General features: G+C 49.6%; 1 protein-coding gene across 8 annotated transcripts in view; it reads right to left on the minus strand.

The window, feature by feature from the left end:
* Positions 1-18,213, minus strand: part of SIPA1L3 (signal induced proliferation associated 1 like 3) — a 223,865-nt gene that overhangs the window by 98,213 nt on the left and 107,439 nt on the right. For all 8 annotated transcript variants that reach the window (XM_064381377.1, XM_012436359.3, XM_012436349.3 and 5 more), the window contains 4 exons: positions 17,739-17,869; positions 5,547-5,735; positions 4,485-4,659; positions 810-913 (listed from right to left, as the gene is read on the minus strand). In XM_064381377.1, coding sequence (XP_064237447.1) covers positions 810-913; positions 4,485-4,659; positions 5,547-5,735; positions 17,739-17,869 — 599 coding nt within the window. The remainder of the gene's footprint in view (positions 1-809; positions 914-4,484; positions 4,660-5,546; positions 5,736-17,738; positions 17,870-18,213) is intronic.

Here is an 18,213-nt window from a genome sequence, read left to right on the forward strand (position 1 = left end):
GCCCACCTGGTATCCCTTCCTCCTTCACACCCACCCAGTTTGGGAAAGCACCTCCCCAACCTCCGTCCATGTTTCGAGTTGAGCTGGCGCCACTCACCCTCTCTAGGGGTGGGCGTGAGTCTCAGGTGTGACCAGTCTGCCCATTCCACCCCCACCCCAGGTCCCAAGACTGGCCCAGGGACTGGCATGTGAATGAATGGTCCAATGAGACTCAGCTCTGAAACACTTCTGGGACAACTGGAAGAAACAGTGCTCTTTCCGCTGGGGTGGCTAAGTGGTGGGAGGTGACCCTGGGGCTGCTGGGAGGCGTCTTTGCCCTGCACCTGTGAATAAAGTTGCTGCAAAGAAAAGTGGAGGTGAGAAATGGGGAGGATTCCTAATATTGTTAGAGTCCCTGGATCCAACCAGACCTGAAGCCAGCCCTCTCCAGAATCATAGAGTTATATAATCCAGTAACTATCTTTTTCTACTTAAGCCAGTTTGGTGTGAGTTTCTGTTACTTGAAGTCAAAATGATGTTGACTGATTCACTCTTCTTCATATGACCAGTGACGACTCAAGGGGCCCTGGAGGGGAGTCGGGGTAGCTGGAGCCAGACAGGATGCCCGAGGAGCAACAGGAAAGATTGGGGCCAAACTGACATGGAACCACACCTGGCCTGGTCTCTAACCCCCAGGTAAAATGACCAGTAAAGATGGTCTCCAAGGCTGAGGGCCTCCATCTGCTCCACAGGATGATATTGGGAGAGGCCGATGCTGGCGGGTGGGCAGCCAATATCCAGCAGCCATGCCTTTGCAGAAAATCACTGACCTGCTGCCTGTTGTTGGGGGTGTAAGGGAGCAGGGTGGAGACGTGGAACATGATCTCGTAGTCCTGGTATGTCGTGTAGAGGGAGTGCGTTCCCGTAGAGTCGGCTGAAACAGAAACGCCAGTTAGGACCACGTTTCCAAAACCTCTGGGTTTCTGCCATATCCCACGTACCATCTGTGCTGGTCTTTAACTTGGTGCTTTCACTTCAGTCCACTCACAAAAATGAAATACATTTAGATAACAAGGAAACCTCACCACTGTGTACCCACCAGATTGGTAAATATTAAAAAATCTGACAGCATCAAGGGTTGGTGAGGTTGTGGAGCAACTGGAACTCTTGAGGCGGATGGTTAGGTGTGTAAACTGGTACAAGTGCTTTGGAAAACTTTTTAGCAATCTCTCTTAAACCTCAAGATAGGCTTCACTCATCACCTAGCACTTCCTCTCCCAGAAGCACGGCCCAGAGAAATCATGTACATGTGTCCTGGGATGTGCGTACAAGAATCTTCAAGTGTCAGTCAAGAGAATGGGTGAACACACTGGCAAATTCACACAGTGGAAAAATATACAGCCAGGAAAAGGAATGAGTTGTGGCTGCAGCACAGGGGAATCCTCTAAATATTGTGTTGAGTGAAAGATGCTGACACAAAGCAGCACACACTGTGTGATCCCATTCATGTGACGTGCAAAGCAGTTCAAATTACTCCCATCAGGGATGCGTACGTAAATAGGAAAACTATGAAGAAAAGCAAAGAAATGGTTATCACTGAGAATCAGGATATGGGTTCTCTCTAATAGGAGGAAGGGTTATGACCAGGATGAGGCAAACCTGCTTATTAAGTCCATGTTTCAGAGTGGGAAACCGAGGCATGGAAAGGGAGTAACTTCCCAAGTCCACGCGGCAATGAGTGGTAGAGTCTGGACCAGGACTCAGTCTGCCGGGCTCCAGAGCTGTTCTTTTTTTTCTGAGATGCAGTTTCGTTCTGTCACCCAGGCTGGAGAGAATTGGCCCAATGTGGGCTCACTGCAACCTCTGTCTCCTGGGTTCAAGTGATTCTCCTGCTTCAGCCTTCCAAATAGCTGGGATTACAGGTGCCCGCCACCACACCTGGATAATTTTTGTATTTTTAGTAGAGATGGGGTTTCACCACGTTGGTGAGGCTGGTCAAACTCCTGACCTCAGATGATCCACTCACCTCAGCCTCCCAAAATGTAGGGATTATGGGTATAAGCCACCGTGCCTAGCCCCATATATCATATATATTTATGTACACATACACATGATATGCACAGAGACTGCTGCAATGAGCACGCCCTATGTGCCACCACCTTAAGAAAGAGATCATCACCCACACTCTAATGTGAGCACCATTCCCCAGACACACGCACCTCTCCCTGGACAGCCAACACTATCCTGCGTATTGTCTCTAGTGTTCCCTTATTTTTCCTATTCATTCATTCATTCATTTATTCATTGAGATGGAGTCTCATTCTGTTGCCCAGGCTGGAGTGCAATAGTGCAGTCTCGGCTCACTGCAACCTCTGCCTCCCAGGTTCAAGAGATTCTCCTGCCTCAGCCTCCCAAGCAGCTGGGATTACAGGCATGAACCACACCATGCCCAGCTAATTGTTTTCATATCTTTAGCAGAGAAGTGGTTTTACCATGTTAGCCAGGCTGGTCTTGAACTCCTGATCTCAGGTGATCTGCCCGCCTCAGTCTCCCAAAGTGTTGGGATTACAGGCATGAGCCACTGAGCCTGGCTTATTTTATTTTGATTTTGAGACGAAGTCTCGCTCTGTCACCAGGCTGCAGTGCAGTGGTGCAATCTCAGCTCATTGCAACCTCTGCCTCCCGGGTTCAAGCAATTCTCCTGCCTCAGCCTCCTGAGCAGCTGGGACTACAGCCTCATGCCACCACCCCCGGCTAATTTTTGTATTTTTTAGTAGAGATGGAGTTTCACCATATTGGCTAGGCTGGTCTCAAACTCCTGACCTCATGATCCACCCACCTCGGCCTCCCAAAGTGCTGGGATTACAGGCGTGAGCCATCAAGTCTGGCCTATTTATTTATTTTTGAGATGGGGTCTTACTCTGTCACCCAGGCTGGAGTATAGTGGCATGATCATAGCTCACTGCAGCCTCAAACTCCCAGGCTCAAGCAATCCTCCTGCCTCAGCCTCCCAAAGTGCTGGATTACAGGTATGAGCCACCATGCTTGGCTCTGTTTTTCCTCCAAGTTCCACTGTATAAGAGCATATCCCCAAACAATATATTGCTGGGGTTTTTGTTTTTTTTTTCAGAGACAGGGTCTTGCTTTATTGCCCAGGCTGGTCTTGAACGCCTGGTCTCAAGCAGTCCTCTTGCCTTGGCCTCCCAAAGTGTTGGGATTACAGCTGTGAGTCACCCTGCTGGGCCTACTGGTTTTTAAAAATTTTTGAGATTAGTTTTAGTTTAACAATTAGTTTTAAAACTAATTGTTAGGCCAGGTATAGTGGCTCATGTGTGTAGTTCCAGCACTTTGGGAGGCCAAGGATCCTTTGAGGCCTTGTGTTTGAGACCAGTCTGGGTAACATAGCGAGATCTTGTCTCTATAAAAAATAATTAGTATAGGCCGGCACGGTGGCTCATGCCTGTAATTCCAGCACTTTGGGAGGCTGAGAAAGGTGGATCATAAGGTCAGGAGTTCAAGACCAGCCTGGCTAACACGGTGAAACCCCGTCTCTACTAAAAATACAAAAATTAGCTGGGCATGGTGGCGGGTGCCTGTAATCCCAGCTACTCGGGAGGCTGAGGCAGGAGAATCGTTTGAACCTGGGAGGCAGAGGTTGCAGTGAGCCGAGATTGTGCCATGCACTCCAGCCTGGGCAGCAGAGTGAGACCTGGTCTCAAAAAAGTAAAAGGCATCATTCAGGTCCCGCCCTTCTGAGGCTTGCTGTCTGTGCACAGCACGAAGCATGTGGCTCTCTTTCACGCTGATGTCCACCCGTGCCAATTCATTTCCACTAGGTGAACACACCACAACTCTGCCAGTGTTCACTGGGTGCATGGAGGTGCCAGCGGTTAGGGATATTCAGCCCTCTCCCGCTGCCCATTAGACAGTGCACGTCTAGGCGTGCAGGAGCTGAGTCACACAGCAGGGTCTCTTCAAACTGGACTTGAACATGCTGTACTGTTTTCCAAAGTGGCTGCACATGGCCAGGCGCGGTGGCTCACACCTGTAATCCCAGCACTCTGGGAGGCGGAGGTGGGTGGATCACTTGAGGTCAGGGGTTCAAGACCAGCGTGGCCAAGATCGTGAAACCCCATTTCTACTAAAAATACAAAAATTGGAGCCCAGTGTGATGGTACACACCTGTAGTCACAGCTACTCGGGGGACTGAGGCAAGAGAATCGCTTGAACCTGGGAGGTGGAGGTTGCAGTGAGCTGGGATGATGCCACTGCACTCCAGCCTAGGCCACAGAGTGAGACTCTGTCTCAAAAAAAAGAACCCCAAAACCAAAAAAAAAAAAATCTGAAAAAACAAAGTGGCTGTACTTATTCATGTTCCTACAAGTGAAGTCTGAGAGCTCCCACTGCCCCACATCCCCACCTTGGCATCCCCAGGCCTTTTAAGCTTTGCCTGTTGAGTAGGCGTGTGGCGGTGGCTCACTGTAACCTAACTGGCCCCCACTTACTCTTGACATCCAGCTGGGCAGCGTACTTGGTGAAGCCCTTCAGGCAGACCTTCTCGCCGATGAGGGAGAGGAACTCCTCGAAGGCGGGGCCAGCCTCCTCGTTGTTGTACATCTCCTCCTCGGAGCTCTGGCCGGCCTTGCAATAGAGGATGCCCACCTTGTGCTTCCGGCAGAGCTGCAGAGGCAAGAGCATCTTTGTGGAGGCAGGCCAGGCAGAGACGGCAGAGGAAGGGAGCAAGGGGTATTTCTGAGGCCTTCAGCCCTGGAAGCTGCTGGGACCACTGGGGAACCCAGAGCCACAGCCAGACAGGAAGGAAAACAGTGTTGGGGCATGGCGGCATGTCCCAGTTGTCCCTCCCCCTCCCTTCTACTCCAGAGAAGCACAATGAGGTGTCCAGGCCACCTCTTCTCACTATGGCGGGTGGAGAATGGCTGGTGATGGCATGCTTGCATGAAAGAGACTGTTGCCTTGGCCAGCTTCCCACAGTAGGTGGACTGGGACGAGCTGAGATTCTGCAAAAGCAAAATCTGGAGGGCTCAAGGCTTATACTCAGTATCTTTTTTAGGGAATGGGTTCCCAATAACCATGTTTGCTTTAGGTATCCCAGATTCCCCTGGTCATGGGTGACTGGGCCACAGACAGACAGCTGACCTATGCATAGCCCAATCAATGGCTCTCCTGTGACCAGAGTCAGCTTGCTGGGGTCTGTGTGCGGCTGTAATTCTAACAGACTGGGAGCTGTGGGAGAGGTGAGAGAAGCCGAGGGAGCCAGCATGAGGAGTGGGGAGGAAAGACACACACTAACCCCCCACCACAGACAGATATATGCATGCACACATGCGGACCTAGCAGCTATCTCACCCCCAGACAATCTCCTTCCTATAGAAGACCCAGTTACATTCCTGCTCTTAGCACCACTAGAATTTGATTTGAATCCCTGCTTTTGCTGAAATCAGCTTAAGCAGGTTACTGTTACTTGCAAAGAAAAAAGAAAATGGTACCAGGAGTGGGGTTGCCAGCTACTTTCCCAGCAGCCCTCCCATCTCCAGCCTCTGGCTCACCCCTTGCTCATCGAGCTTCAGCAGTTGCTCCGTCACCTTGGGGGTGTTGAGGGCCAGCCGCAGGCAGTGAATGTTGAGCTCGGGGATGACATACTCCAAGGCATCCTTCAAGGGCAGACCTCGCCCAGTCCCATGCTTGGTGGCTGTGGGTGTGGCATCTTCCAGGATGGAGCCCCGCAGGGTGATGAGCTACTCAGGGGATAGAAGGGAAAGTTAGGGGGCTCTCAGGACCTAGAAAGGGATTAGAGCATATGAGAGGTATCTTGTTTGAAAGAGACACATGTGATGACTGGAAGTTTGTGCTCTAAGGTCAGAAAGCCCTAGGTCTGAGCCAGTACTTGAACCTGCTGCCTCCTGGCTGTGTGGTCTTGACCAAGTGACTTCGTATCTCTGAGCCTCAGCTTGCTCTTCTGTGAAATGGGCACAGGATGGTATCATAACCTTGAAGGAGTGTTGGGTGGATTAGATGAGACAATAATGTGAACTGCCTTCATTTGTTCAACACATACTGACTGAGCACTACCTATGAGGCACTGAGTCCTATTCTAGCTGCAAAGAACAAAAATCCTTGTCCTTGTGGAGCTGACATTTGAATGGGGGAGATGAATTATGTAAGGCAGTAGGAAGTATAATGAATAAAACAGGCCCCACCAGGACGTGGGCTCTCGTCATTATTACAGTAATATTGTATTATATACATATTACCGTAAATGCTCATGTAAAACACCCGCCTGCCTTGAATACTGGCACTGTCTTAGATCTTGAACTGTGGCACTGGTTTTCAACCAATTTCATTTAAAAAAAAAAAAAAAAAAAAGTCCAGGCATGGTGGCTCATGCCTATAATCCCAGCACTTTGGGAGGCCAAGGTGGGCAGATCACTTGAGGTCAAGATTCAAGACCACCCTGGTCAACATGGTGAAATCCTATCTCTATAAACTATAAAAATTAACTGGTGGGGTGGCACATGCCTGTAACCCCAGCTACTCAGGAGGCTGAGGCAGAGGAATTGCTTGAACCCGGGAGGCAGAGGTTACAGTGCGGCAAGATGGTACCACTGCACTCCAGCTTGGGCGGCAGAGCAAGACTCAGTCTCAAAAAAATAAATAAATAAGAAAGAAATCACCACCAGTGATTCTAACTTGATTGGTCTGGGATGGGGCCAGACACGCATGTCTGTACATATGGCATATTTTTAAACCATCTCAGGTGCTTCTGATGTGTGTAGTCAGGGATGAAAACCTTTAGTCAAAGCCAACCACAGTCATCTCATTCCCATTCCCGATGTTGCTTTCCAAGTTTTTCCTATAGCCAACCATGTGACCAATTTCAGGCAATAAGATGTTGGAGAATTGTGCTTAATGAGGACTTCTGGGGCAGATTTTCCTCTAATAAAAGGAACGCCCCCTTTGGGAGGCCAAGACAGGCAGACTGCTTGAGGCCAGGAGTTTGAGACCAGCCTGGCCAACAAAACTCCATCTCCCTTAAAAACACAAAAATTAGCCGGGCTTGGTGGTGCATGTCTGTAATCCCAGCTACTCAAGAGGCTGCAACAGGAGAATCATTTGAACCTGGGAGGCGAAGGTTTCAGTGAGCCAAGATTGTGCCATTGCACTCCAGCCTGGGTGACAGAGCAAGACTCTGTCTCAAAATGTTAGTCAGGTTTTCTACTGCTTTGCAGCCAAAGAAACGTCTAAGTGATATACCTTAATAACAAGTCACATTTAAGAAGGTGCAGTTCACTGCACTGTGCTCCAGGTAATGTAGTAATTATCTAACTGTATGTAAAGGTCTGTTCAAGGGAGGTTTTATCTCTGTTTTACAGAGGAGGAAACTGAAATTGCAAGAGGTTATGTGCCCTATCCAAGGTCACCACAGCTGACAAAATGGCAACCAGGATCCCAACCCAGTCCTGATTTCTCCAAAGCTCATGGTTTGTTCTGAGGTTTTGTTTTGTTTTTTGGTATGTGTATGGTAAGGTATAATCCAAATACATAAAGTATATAGGCCAGGCACAGTGGCTTGCACCTGTAATCCCAGCACTTTGGGAGGCTGAGGTGGGCGAATCATGAGGTCAAGAGATCAAGATCATCTTGGCCAACAAGGTGAAACCCCGTCTCTACTAAAAATACAATAATTAGCTGGGCATGGTGGTGTGTGCCTGTAGTCCCAGCTACTTGGGAGGCTGAGGCAGGAGAACTGCTTGAACCTGGTAGGCAGAGGTTGCAGTGAGCTGAGATCACGCCACTACACTCCAGCCTGGTGACAGAACGAGACTCTGTCTTAAAATTTAAAAAAAGTAGCTGGGCGTGGTGGCTCATGTCTGTAATCCCAGCACTTTGGGAGGCTGAGGCAGGTGGATCACCTGAGGTCAGGAGTTCAAGACCATCCTGGCCAACATGGTGAATCCCTGTCTCCATTAAAAAAAATAATAATAATAAAAATTAAAAAATATATATATAACATAGATATGAGGGCAAAGAATTTATCACAAAGTGAATACCTGGGTAATCACCAACCCAATCAAGAAATGTATTTCCAGCACCCACAGCCCTTTTGTACCCACTACCTTTTCCCCAAAGGTAACTCTATCCTGACTTTCAACACCATCATTTAGCATTTATTTCTCTCTGGTTTTGAGCTTCAGGCAGTGTGTACTTTTTTTTTTTTTGAAGACAGGGTCTCACTCTGTTGCCCAGGCTGGAATGGAGTGACACAATCACGGTTCACTGCAGCCTCAACCTCCTGGGCGTAAGAGATCCCCCTGCCTCAGCCTCCTGAGTAGCTGGGACTATAGGCACGTGCCACCATATGCCTGGCTAATTTTGTAAATTTTTTGTAGAGACAGAGTCCCACTACATTGGCCAGGCTGGTCTGCAACTCCTGGGCTCAAGTGATCCTCCTGCCTGGGCTCCCGAAGTGCCGAGATTACAGGTGTAAGCCACTGCGCCCGGCCAGGCAGTGTATTCTTTTGTTATCTGGCTTCTTTCTCTGAATGCTACACATGTGAGATGCAACTGTGCTGTTGCGAGAGGCTGACGTTTTCTTATGGTAGGTTTAATCCTTTTCGCTGTTGATGAGCACCACAACTGCTTCCAGTATTTGCCAACTGAATAGTGCTGTTAGGAACCCTCACAGAAGCACCTCTGAGCACATGAACACATTTTTCTTTTGGGTTTATACCTAGGACAGAAACTGCTAAATCACCAGGCATGCTAATCTTCAATTTTACTTAACTACCAAATAGTTTTCCAAGTGGTTGTACCAATTCACACCCCACCAGCCCTGTCTACGAGCCCCTGTTGCTCCACATCCTAACACCAGCTCATGCTTATAGCCACGGCATGCTGCTGGCCACCAGGTCATGCCATGCACTGGACCAGTGCCACACCAAGAATGCACAACGAAAAATTCCTCCCCAGAGGGCTTGTTACAAGCACCCAAAGTACACTTGGGGCTGTGGTTTAACCACTAAGGAGGAGGCCAGGTACAGTGGCTGATGCCTGTAATCACAGCACTTTGGGAGGTTGAGGCGGGTGGATCACCTGAGGTCAGGAGTTTGAGACCAGCCTGGCCAACATAAAACCCCGTCTCTACTAAAATAGAAAAATTAGCTAGCATGGTGGTTCATGCCTGTAATCCCAGCTACTCGGGAGGCTGAAGCTGGAAAATCACTTGAACTGGGGAGGCAGAGGTAACAGTGAGTCAAGATCGCGCCACTGCGCTCCAGCCTGGGTGACCAAATGAGACTGTCTCAAAACAACATCAAGACTAAGGAGGATAAATATTAATTGCAAAAATCTGCTCGCCTAAGTCAACAAACACAGGAGGTGGCAAAAATAACATGTCATGACTTCGGCTCTAAGCACACAGCCCACCCTCGCCACATAGCACCTGGGCAAGAGACATGTATGGAAGGAATAAAATGATCCCACTTCTGGCCCCGGTAATTAACAAACAAACAAATCTGTCTTATCGTAAGCACAGTTGTCTTGAAACTGATCATGAAAAGTAATGATGTCAGGGGCTCTGCCCTGTCAATCTGGGTGGCCCTGGGGTTGCAGTTTCAGTTAAGGCACCAACAGGATCAATGTCTTTGTATCCTATTGACACTGTCCCACAGTGCCCTCTGCTGGAACAAGGGACAGCACAGACCAGAAATCTTCATTCTTCCACATTGGAGTCACATTTTGGCTCTGACCACCTCACCAGCATGCACTACTTGAAAGGCTCCCAGCTTTTCCTTCTGCACTGGGGACAGTAAGTGGGACAATGGCAGGTCATGAGTGGCTACCTCACTCTCCGCCTGGTCACCCCCACCATCACCTTCTACCTGGACAGCAGCCGTCTCTGAGTCTCCCTGTCCCTGTCCTGTCCCTAGTCCATTCTTTTTTTTTTGAGACAGAGTCTTGCTCTTTTCGTCAGGCTGGAGTGCAGTGGCACGATCTCAGCTCACTGCAACCTCCATCTCCCGGATTCCAGAGATTCCCCTGCCTCAGCCTCCTGAGTAGATGGGACTACAGGTGTGTACCACCATGCCTAGTTAATTTTTTTTTTTTTTTTTTTAGTAGAGACAGGGGTTCACCATGGCCAGGATGGTCTTGATCTCCTGACCTCAAGATCTGCCCACCTCGGCGCCCCAAAGTGCTGGGATTACAGGCATGAGCCACTGCGCCTGGACCCCAGTCCATTCTTTCTGCAGCTACCTGAGTCAGATCACAGCCCTCCTCTACTCAGAGCCCAAAAACATCTGGCATCAGCTTGTCCAGGGCAACAAATGAAATGAGCTGTGAAAGGCACACAGTACCACATGAGCAAGGAGGTTCCAGCTGGTACAGGTTATTCCCACTTACTCCCAACTCAGACGTACTCCCCACTTGACTCTGTGCTGGAGGCGGGTATACTCTTCAAGTACATTCCCTAGGAGGTTACTTAGGAGGTGGTCTGCCTGAGTTTGAATTCTAGCTCTAGCCCCTCCCTAGCTATGTGACTCTGGGCAAGTCACTTAATTTCCCTATTTCCTCACTGATAAAATGGGGATAAAAATGCTTGTGTCAAGGCATTGAAAGGATTCAGGAAGATCCGTGCACAATGGTTAGCACTGTATCTTGGGCATGGAGTGAGAGCTCAATGTGTGTCAACCATTATTATGTGCAGACAGTGTTAAACGTGTATGTATAAAGCCACAAATTTTATTTTTTTATTATTTTGTTTTTGTTTTTGGAGATGGAGTTTTGCTCTTGTTGCCCAGGCTGGAGTGCAATGGTGTTATCTTGGCTCATTGCAACCTCTGCCTCCTGGGTTCAAGCGATCCTCCTGCCTCAGCCTCCAGGGTAGCCGGGCTAATTTTTTTATTTTTAGTAGAGATGGGCTTTTGCCATGTTGACCAGGCTGGTTTCTAACTCCTGTCCTCAGGTGATCCACCTGCCTAGGCCTCCCAAAGTGCTGGGATTACAGGCATGAGCCACCGCGCCTGGCAATTAATTTATTTTTAATAGAGATGGGGTCTCGCTATGTTGTCCAGGCTGGTCTCAAACTCCTGGGTTCAAGCAATCTTCCTATCTCGGCTTCCCAAAGTGCTGGGATTACAGATGTGAGCCACTGTACCCAGCCAAGTTTTAATTTTTTAACCTTAAGCAGGAAGTTAAATTTTTTGCTTTTCCCCCTCTTAACAATATGCTTCGGAGACTGTTCATTTAAACTTACACATGGCCAGGTACAGTGGCTCATGCCTGTAACCCCAGCATTTTAGGAGGCCAAAGGAGGAGGAACACTTGAGTCCAGGAGTTCAAGACCAGCCTGGGCAACATAGTGAGATTCTGTCTCTAAAAATAAAACAAAATTAATAGCTAGGCATGGTGGTGCATGCTTGTGGTCTCAACTACTTGGGAGGCTGAGGCAGTACGATGGCTTGAGTCCAGGAATTTGAGACTACAGTGAGCTATGACTGCACCACTGCACTCCAGCCTGGGCAACAGAGCAAGACCCTGTCTCAAAAATAAATAAGCAAACACACACAGACACCACATACACAATCAGATGTACCTACTGAACAAAAATGGGGTCACACTTGCTTTTTTCACTTAATGAAACTTTCCTTTTTCTACTTTGCATACTTATGTGTTAAGTTCTTAACAATAAGCATTTGGGACTTTTTAAATAAAAAAGAAAAACGAATAAAATAAAAATCCAAATCTCTAACTATCAGAATTAAAGCCTGTCAGAAACTCACATGTGCTAGGCCAATGGGAACCACTGGGTTGTGGGGGCCAGACAGTTCCTGGCTGTTTGCTGTCCCCACTCCCTCCCCAGTGTCCTGGGTGAGACAGGGCAGCCATGGCCTGGTGCTCATCCTGTCCAGGCCCTCTGGGGTTTGGGCGAGTGGTGCCAAAGCCCAGCTCCAAGTCTGTTCCTGCCTCAGTGGGGAGCCTGGCGCTGCCAATGCTCATATCCCATCTGCTGGGAGATGTGGGCCCACTCGAGACTGTCTGCTTGGCGGCTGGGGGCAGCCATCTGGGGCAGGCTGGCTGGCTGGCTTGGAAGGCAGCCCAGACCTCTTGCTTTGGCCCCCATGCCCTGGTTTACAGGAGCCCAAGGCGTGTGTGTGTGGACATGAGAGAGACAGAACTGTGGATACAAGAAAGACAGAACTCTATCCATGAACTCAACCCATGCTTCCCAGCATGAGCCACTGACCTCCCCGGAAAGAACGTCAGCCACAACAGTGGTGCCGACCATAATCAGACGCTTCCTGCCCTGGAGCTGTGTGCTGCTGCTTCTTGTGTGTCAGACCAGGAGAGTCCTTCTGCCTTTCTTGGAGACAGGTAATAGCATGAAGCTTTTTTGTAGGGGGGGTAGGGAGACAAGGTCTCATTCTGTTGCCTAGGCTGGAGTGCAGTGGAGTGATTACAGCAACCTCCGCCTCCCGGGTTCAAGCCATTCTCTTGCCTCAGCTTCCTGAGTAGCTGGGATTATAGGCATGCACCATCATGCCTGGCTAATTTTTCTACTTTTAATAGAGACAGGGTTTCACCACGTTGCCCAAGCTGCTCTAGAATGCCTGACCTCAAGTGACCCACCTGTCTCATGTTGGCAAACCCCAAAGTGCTTGAGATTAGGTGTGAGCCACAGCATTCAGCCCAGAAAGCCTATTTTACAGATGAAGAAACTGAGGTATCAGAACTAAAGCCGTAAGCCCAAGGTCACACGGTTAGCGAGTGGCAGAGCGGGACTGAACCCAGGGTGGTCTGTTTCCACAGCTAGAATTCAAAGTCAACCCACCAGGCGCTATGCTGCAGTGGTTAAGGGTATGTGCCTGGAAGCCAGGCAGCCCAGGTCGACATCCGGGCTCTGCTGCTAAGTGATGAACTCTCGGGCCCCAATGCCCTCATCTGTAGCATGGGGATAATAATGGAAGCCACTGGGGGGATCTGATGGGTCAACGCACATAAAGCACTCAGTACAGTGCCTGGCACTACTACGTGCCACAAGTGTTGACTATTTTATTTATTTTGTTATTACTATTTTCGGGCTGTGGGATCCTCTGCTCATCCTCCATGACTGGAAGGGCCTTAGGAAGGAGCAAGGTAAATCATGCCAACCATTGCCCCTCCCTCCAACTCCAGATGCCTGGGTCCTCAGGTCTGAGGGCCTGACAGTGGTTCTGCAGAAGGCTGAGCCCAGAGCTGTGTCTGTGTGTGGCCTGCTTGTGAGTGTGAACCTCTGGGTGGGTCACCTCCACAGGGCTGACTCGGGGGTGACAGGATGGCAGACTGAGAGACCCTCCTGCTGGCTGACTTCACGGGCTCTTTCCATCAAGTGTCAGGCTGGGCACCGCCTGCTTAATATTCGCAGCTCACCGAGCCCACAACAGTCCTGTAAGCTGAGGATTTCCAAGGGGGAAACTGGAGCGCCGAGAGGAGAGGAGCCATGTACCAAAGGTTCTAGAACTGCTTAGTGGCCAAACTAGGACTCACATGGGGTCTCCAACCCACGGAACATGGCTCTGCCTCAGGACCTCTGCACTGGCCATTCCCTCTGCCTGGAATGCTCTTCATCCACCTGTCCACACGGCTCCCTCTCCCCTCCTCCAGGTTTACTCCAGTGTCACCTTCCAGTAACATCTCCCTTTACCTTTCTGTTAAAAACCTAAGCACCTGCCACACTCGTCGCTCCTCCTTGCTTTGTTCCCCACCTCGTCACCATGGGCCTTGCTTACAGTGTAATTTGCTAAGGTGTTCTGTTTCCTGCAGTCTCCCCAAGAACCCAGTCCCACGAGCATCTTTGCTGCCTTGTTTGCTATGGTACCCTCCAAGCCCAGCATAGAGCTGGCGTGGGGGAGTGCTGAGTGAACGTCTGTGGAAGGGATGGATCCCAGGGCTGTGGTTGTGAGACTCAAAGGGCTCTGTGCCATCGCCTGAGATGGACCAGAGTCCCCCATGGCTAGTTTTGTAGGTGCTGGGGATGGAAGCAGACACACACTGGGAATGGCATCAAGCCAGTTTCAAACTTAGTGAACAGGAAATCACAGCAAAAAAATTATATAACCCAGCATCCATGCACTAGAGCCTCACCACTCTCAATATGTGTGACGTAGTATGGCATTTTTAGAGACAAGGGTCTCACTATGGTGCCTAGGCTGGTCTTGAACTTCAGGCCTCAAACGATTCTCCTGTCTTAGCCTCCCAAAATGCTGGGATTACAGGTGTAAGCCACCATGCCTGGTCTATATATTGTATTTTCTTTTTTTTTGAGACAGAGTCTCACTGTGTCATCCAGACTGGAGTACTACGGTGATCTTGGCTCAGTGCAACCTCTACCTCTTGGGTACAAGCAATTCTCCTGCCTCAGCCTCCCAACTAGCTGCGATTACAGGTGCCTGCCACCAAACCCAGCTAATTTTTTTTTTTTTTTTTTTGTATTTTTAGTAGAGACGGGGTTTCACCATGTTGGCCAGTCTGGTCTCAAACTCCTGACCTCAGGTGATCCACCCACGTCGACCTCCCAAAGTGCTGGGATTACAGATGTGAGCCACCATGCCCAGCCTATTCTATTTTCATTACGAACATACACACAAACACTAGTACTGAGTTGGCTGAGCTCCTAACTCATGAGTGGATCCAATGTGCAGTCTAAGCTGAGTCAGTCGAGCCCCAGAGGCAGCCGAGTGCGGCAGCTGGAGCACAGGCAGGCGCTCTGCCCTGCCACTCCCTGGAGGGTACTTTGGGTGAGTCCCTTAACCTGTCTGTGCCTGTTTTGTCATATTTAAATGAGTACAACAGTGTCTTCGTCCTAGAATTGTGATGAGATTTAAGTGAGTCAATAGATATAAAAGGCATAGAATATTGCCTGACACACAGTATAAAGGACATTTGCAGGAATAATAGCCATTGCAATAAATATTATATATATATATTTTTTTTTCTTTTTTTTTTTTTTGAGACTGAGTCTCGCCTCTGTCACCCAGGCTAGAGTGCAGTGGTGCGATCTCAGCTCACTGCAACCTCTGCCTCTTGGGTTCAAGTGATTCTCATGCCTCAGCCTCCTGAGTAGCTGAGACTATAGGCGCATGCCAACATACGCGGCTAATTCTTGTGTTTTTAGTAGAGACGGGTTTTTTTTTTTTTTAATTGTGGTTTTTTTTTTTTGAGACGGAGTCTCACTCTGTCACCCAGGCTGGAGTGGAGTGGTGTGATCTTGGCTCACTGCAACCTCCACATTCCGGGTCCAAGTGATTCTCCTGCCTCAGCCTTCTGAGTAGCTGGGACTACAGGCATGCACCACCATGCCCAGCCAATTTTTGTATCTTTAGTAGAGACGGGGTTTCATAATGTTGGTCAGGCTGGTCTCAAACTCCTGACCTCATCATCTGCCTGCCTCGGCCTCCCAAAGTGCTGAGATTACAGGCATGAGCTACTGCTCCTGGCCTAGAGACAGGGTTTTACCATATTGGCCAGGCTGGTCTTGAACTCCTGGGCTCAAGCGATCCACCTGCCTCGGCCTCCCAAAGTACTGGGATTATAGGTGTGAGTCATTGCACCCGGCCTATTTATATGACTGTAGTCGTCATTTCACCCAGCAGTTGCCCATATGTCCTAAAACAGCTGAATGCAGTGTGAGCTGTCACCTCTCATTCTGCTCTGGTGCTCATCTGGCCATAAAGGTGGGTAGAGGGAGGAGGGGGCTGGGGAGACAGAGGCGGTGACCACCTGTGGTTTGGCACACATGGGTTTGAGGCTGCCTTTTCCTGGCTGCTGCAAAGCCTCCATGCCATCCCATTCCCCCAACTCAGTGGGAAGGTCTGGGTCAGGGGATGGGGCCAGGGCGCTCCGAGCTGCATCTGCCAGCCTAGATGAGGTCCAGGATTTGGCTGGCCCCACAATCAAAGTCCTTGGCAGTCACAGCCTGCTAGGCTTCCATGCCTTGGCAAAGGCCAGGTCCAAGGGGCTGGAGTGTTGAAGGCTGAGGGAGACCCATTTTGGAGGGCCTGCCTAGCTGGCGACTGCCCCTTTTCTGGAAAGGTCTTCCTTATTTGGGTCTTCTGGACCTCTGTCATTTCTGCTTGCCTGGCTCCCCTCTTTTTGCTAAGGACCCGCCCTGCCTCTTTCTCCAGGGAGTTCTGATGGAACTGTCAATCACAGTGCCTGGCCCTACCAAGGGTGGGTAACGCGTGCTAGACCTGGTCAGTTTCCTCTACCACCCCTGATCACAGTGACTGGCCCAGGGCTTGGGCTTGCAGTCCAGCGAGATGGAATCTCGCTCTGTCACCCAGGCTGGAGTGCAATGGCGTAATCTTAGCTCACTGCAACCTCTGCCTCCCGGGTTCAAGCAATTCTTCTGTCTCAGTCTCCCGAATAGCTGGGATTACAAGTGCCCGCCAGCACGCCCAGCTAATTTTTGTATTTTTATTAGAGACAGGGTTTTACCAGATTGGCCGGGCTGATCTCGAACTCCTGAACCCAGGTGATCTGCCCACTTTGGCCTCCCAAAGTCCTGGGATTACAGGCGTGAGTCATCACACCCGGCCAGTCTGAGCCTTTTGAATGAGAAGGTGTAAAGATATAGAAGATTTGAGCAGCCGATCTCCATTTTCCCATGACAGGGTGAGAGCTTGTTAGTGCCAGAAGAAAATGACATTCACGATGCAAAAAGCAGAGCCAAGCAGAGAGCTAAAGCAGCAGAGTTCTGGTGACTGCATTTGAGTCTGTAAGTCCAGCTGTGCCTGAAGCTTGCCCTATCCCTAGATTTGCAGTGACACAAACCAATGAATTCTATTTCTGACTTAAGCAAGTTAGAAATAGATTTCTGTCACTTACAATTTAGAGTCCTAATAGAGTATGGGTGCCCCAATAGGCCTTCCCCACTAGTCACAGCTGACATTTAATCCAGAGGAAGGCCTCCGGCCAGGACAATGGAATTCTCTACTCAGAATGGAAAGTGACACATTGGGAGTACCTTGAACTGACTGGCATAACAGCAGTGCCTGCGGTTGAGAGTCCCCAATTCCTGTCCTGCCTGAGGCTTGTTGCCTTAACTCTTTCCATTGTGTAGGACATCTCATGATCCTAAAACGATCCCTTACCTTCCCTTTTATTTCTTATGTTTATTAAAGTTAATTTCTTGCAAACAGATTTTGTAATCTTGGGCTCTGAAGTCAGACACCCTGGACTGAAATCTTGGCCTGGCCGCTGATTCGCTGATCCTGTAGAAATCATTTAATTTCTCTATTTTTTTTGAGACAGAGTCTCACTCGGTCACCCAAACTGGAGTGCAGTGGCACAATCTCAGATTACTGCAGCCTCCACCTCCCAGGTTCAAGCGATTCACCTGCCTCAGCCTCCCCAATGGCTTGGATTACAGGCACATGCCACCACACCTGGCAAATTTTTTTGGGTATTTTTGGTAGAGATGGGGTTTCACCACGTTGGTCAGGCTGGTCTTAAACTCCTGACCTCAAGTAAGCCACCTGCCTCACCCTCCCAAAATGCTTGGATTACAGGTGTGAACCACCACGCCCGGCCAGAAGTTAATTAGTTTCCTCCTCTGTGAGATTGAGAGACTAACAGGATTGCTCTCCTGGGGTTGTTGGGAGGATTCCATGAGATAAAGCTCAGGAAGTATTTGCCCCCAGAACCTGGCTCGAGATGCAAGTGGCTGTAATTTCTTTAATAAGAATGAGAGTGACAGGACCTACCTCGCGGGTCCGGAAGATGATCCTGTGCTGGTACTGAGGCCCGTGCTCCTTGTGATCTTCCAGCTTCTCCCGCTTAATGCTCACAGCCACTGGCCCCAGCTTCTCATCCACGCCAAAGTAATTGGCATGTTCTAAGGAAGAGCAGGCAAGTTCAGGGTCAGCTGTCAGGGAAGGAGGGGCCCCGATGCCCAGCAGACCTGTAGATGGGGGGACCAGGCCGGCTCTCGTGCAATCTGTGGGATGCTGGTCACGCAAACGTCATGCAGGGCCACAGACCCGCCCCCTCAAGTAGAGAAACCACAAGGCCCACCTTACTGTACCACCTCTGCCAAGTCACATAACTTTTTTGAGCCTCAGTGCTCTCATCGGAGAAAAAGGGTGCCTTGACGCCACCCACAATCTGGAGCTGATGTGAGGGCAAAATGACGCTACAAATCTGAAACACTCAGTGCAGTGCGTGGCATGTCATCAACCC

The sequence above is a fragment of the Aotus nancymaae genome, unplaced genomic scaffold (assembly GCF_030222135.1).
Source record: "Aotus nancymaae isolate 86718 unplaced genomic scaffold, 86718_ANA_hifiasm-v0.15.2.pri h1tg000028l, whole genome shotgun sequence".
NCBI classification, from domain to species: Eukaryota; Metazoa; Chordata; class Mammalia; order Primates; family Aotidae; genus Aotus; species Aotus nancymaae.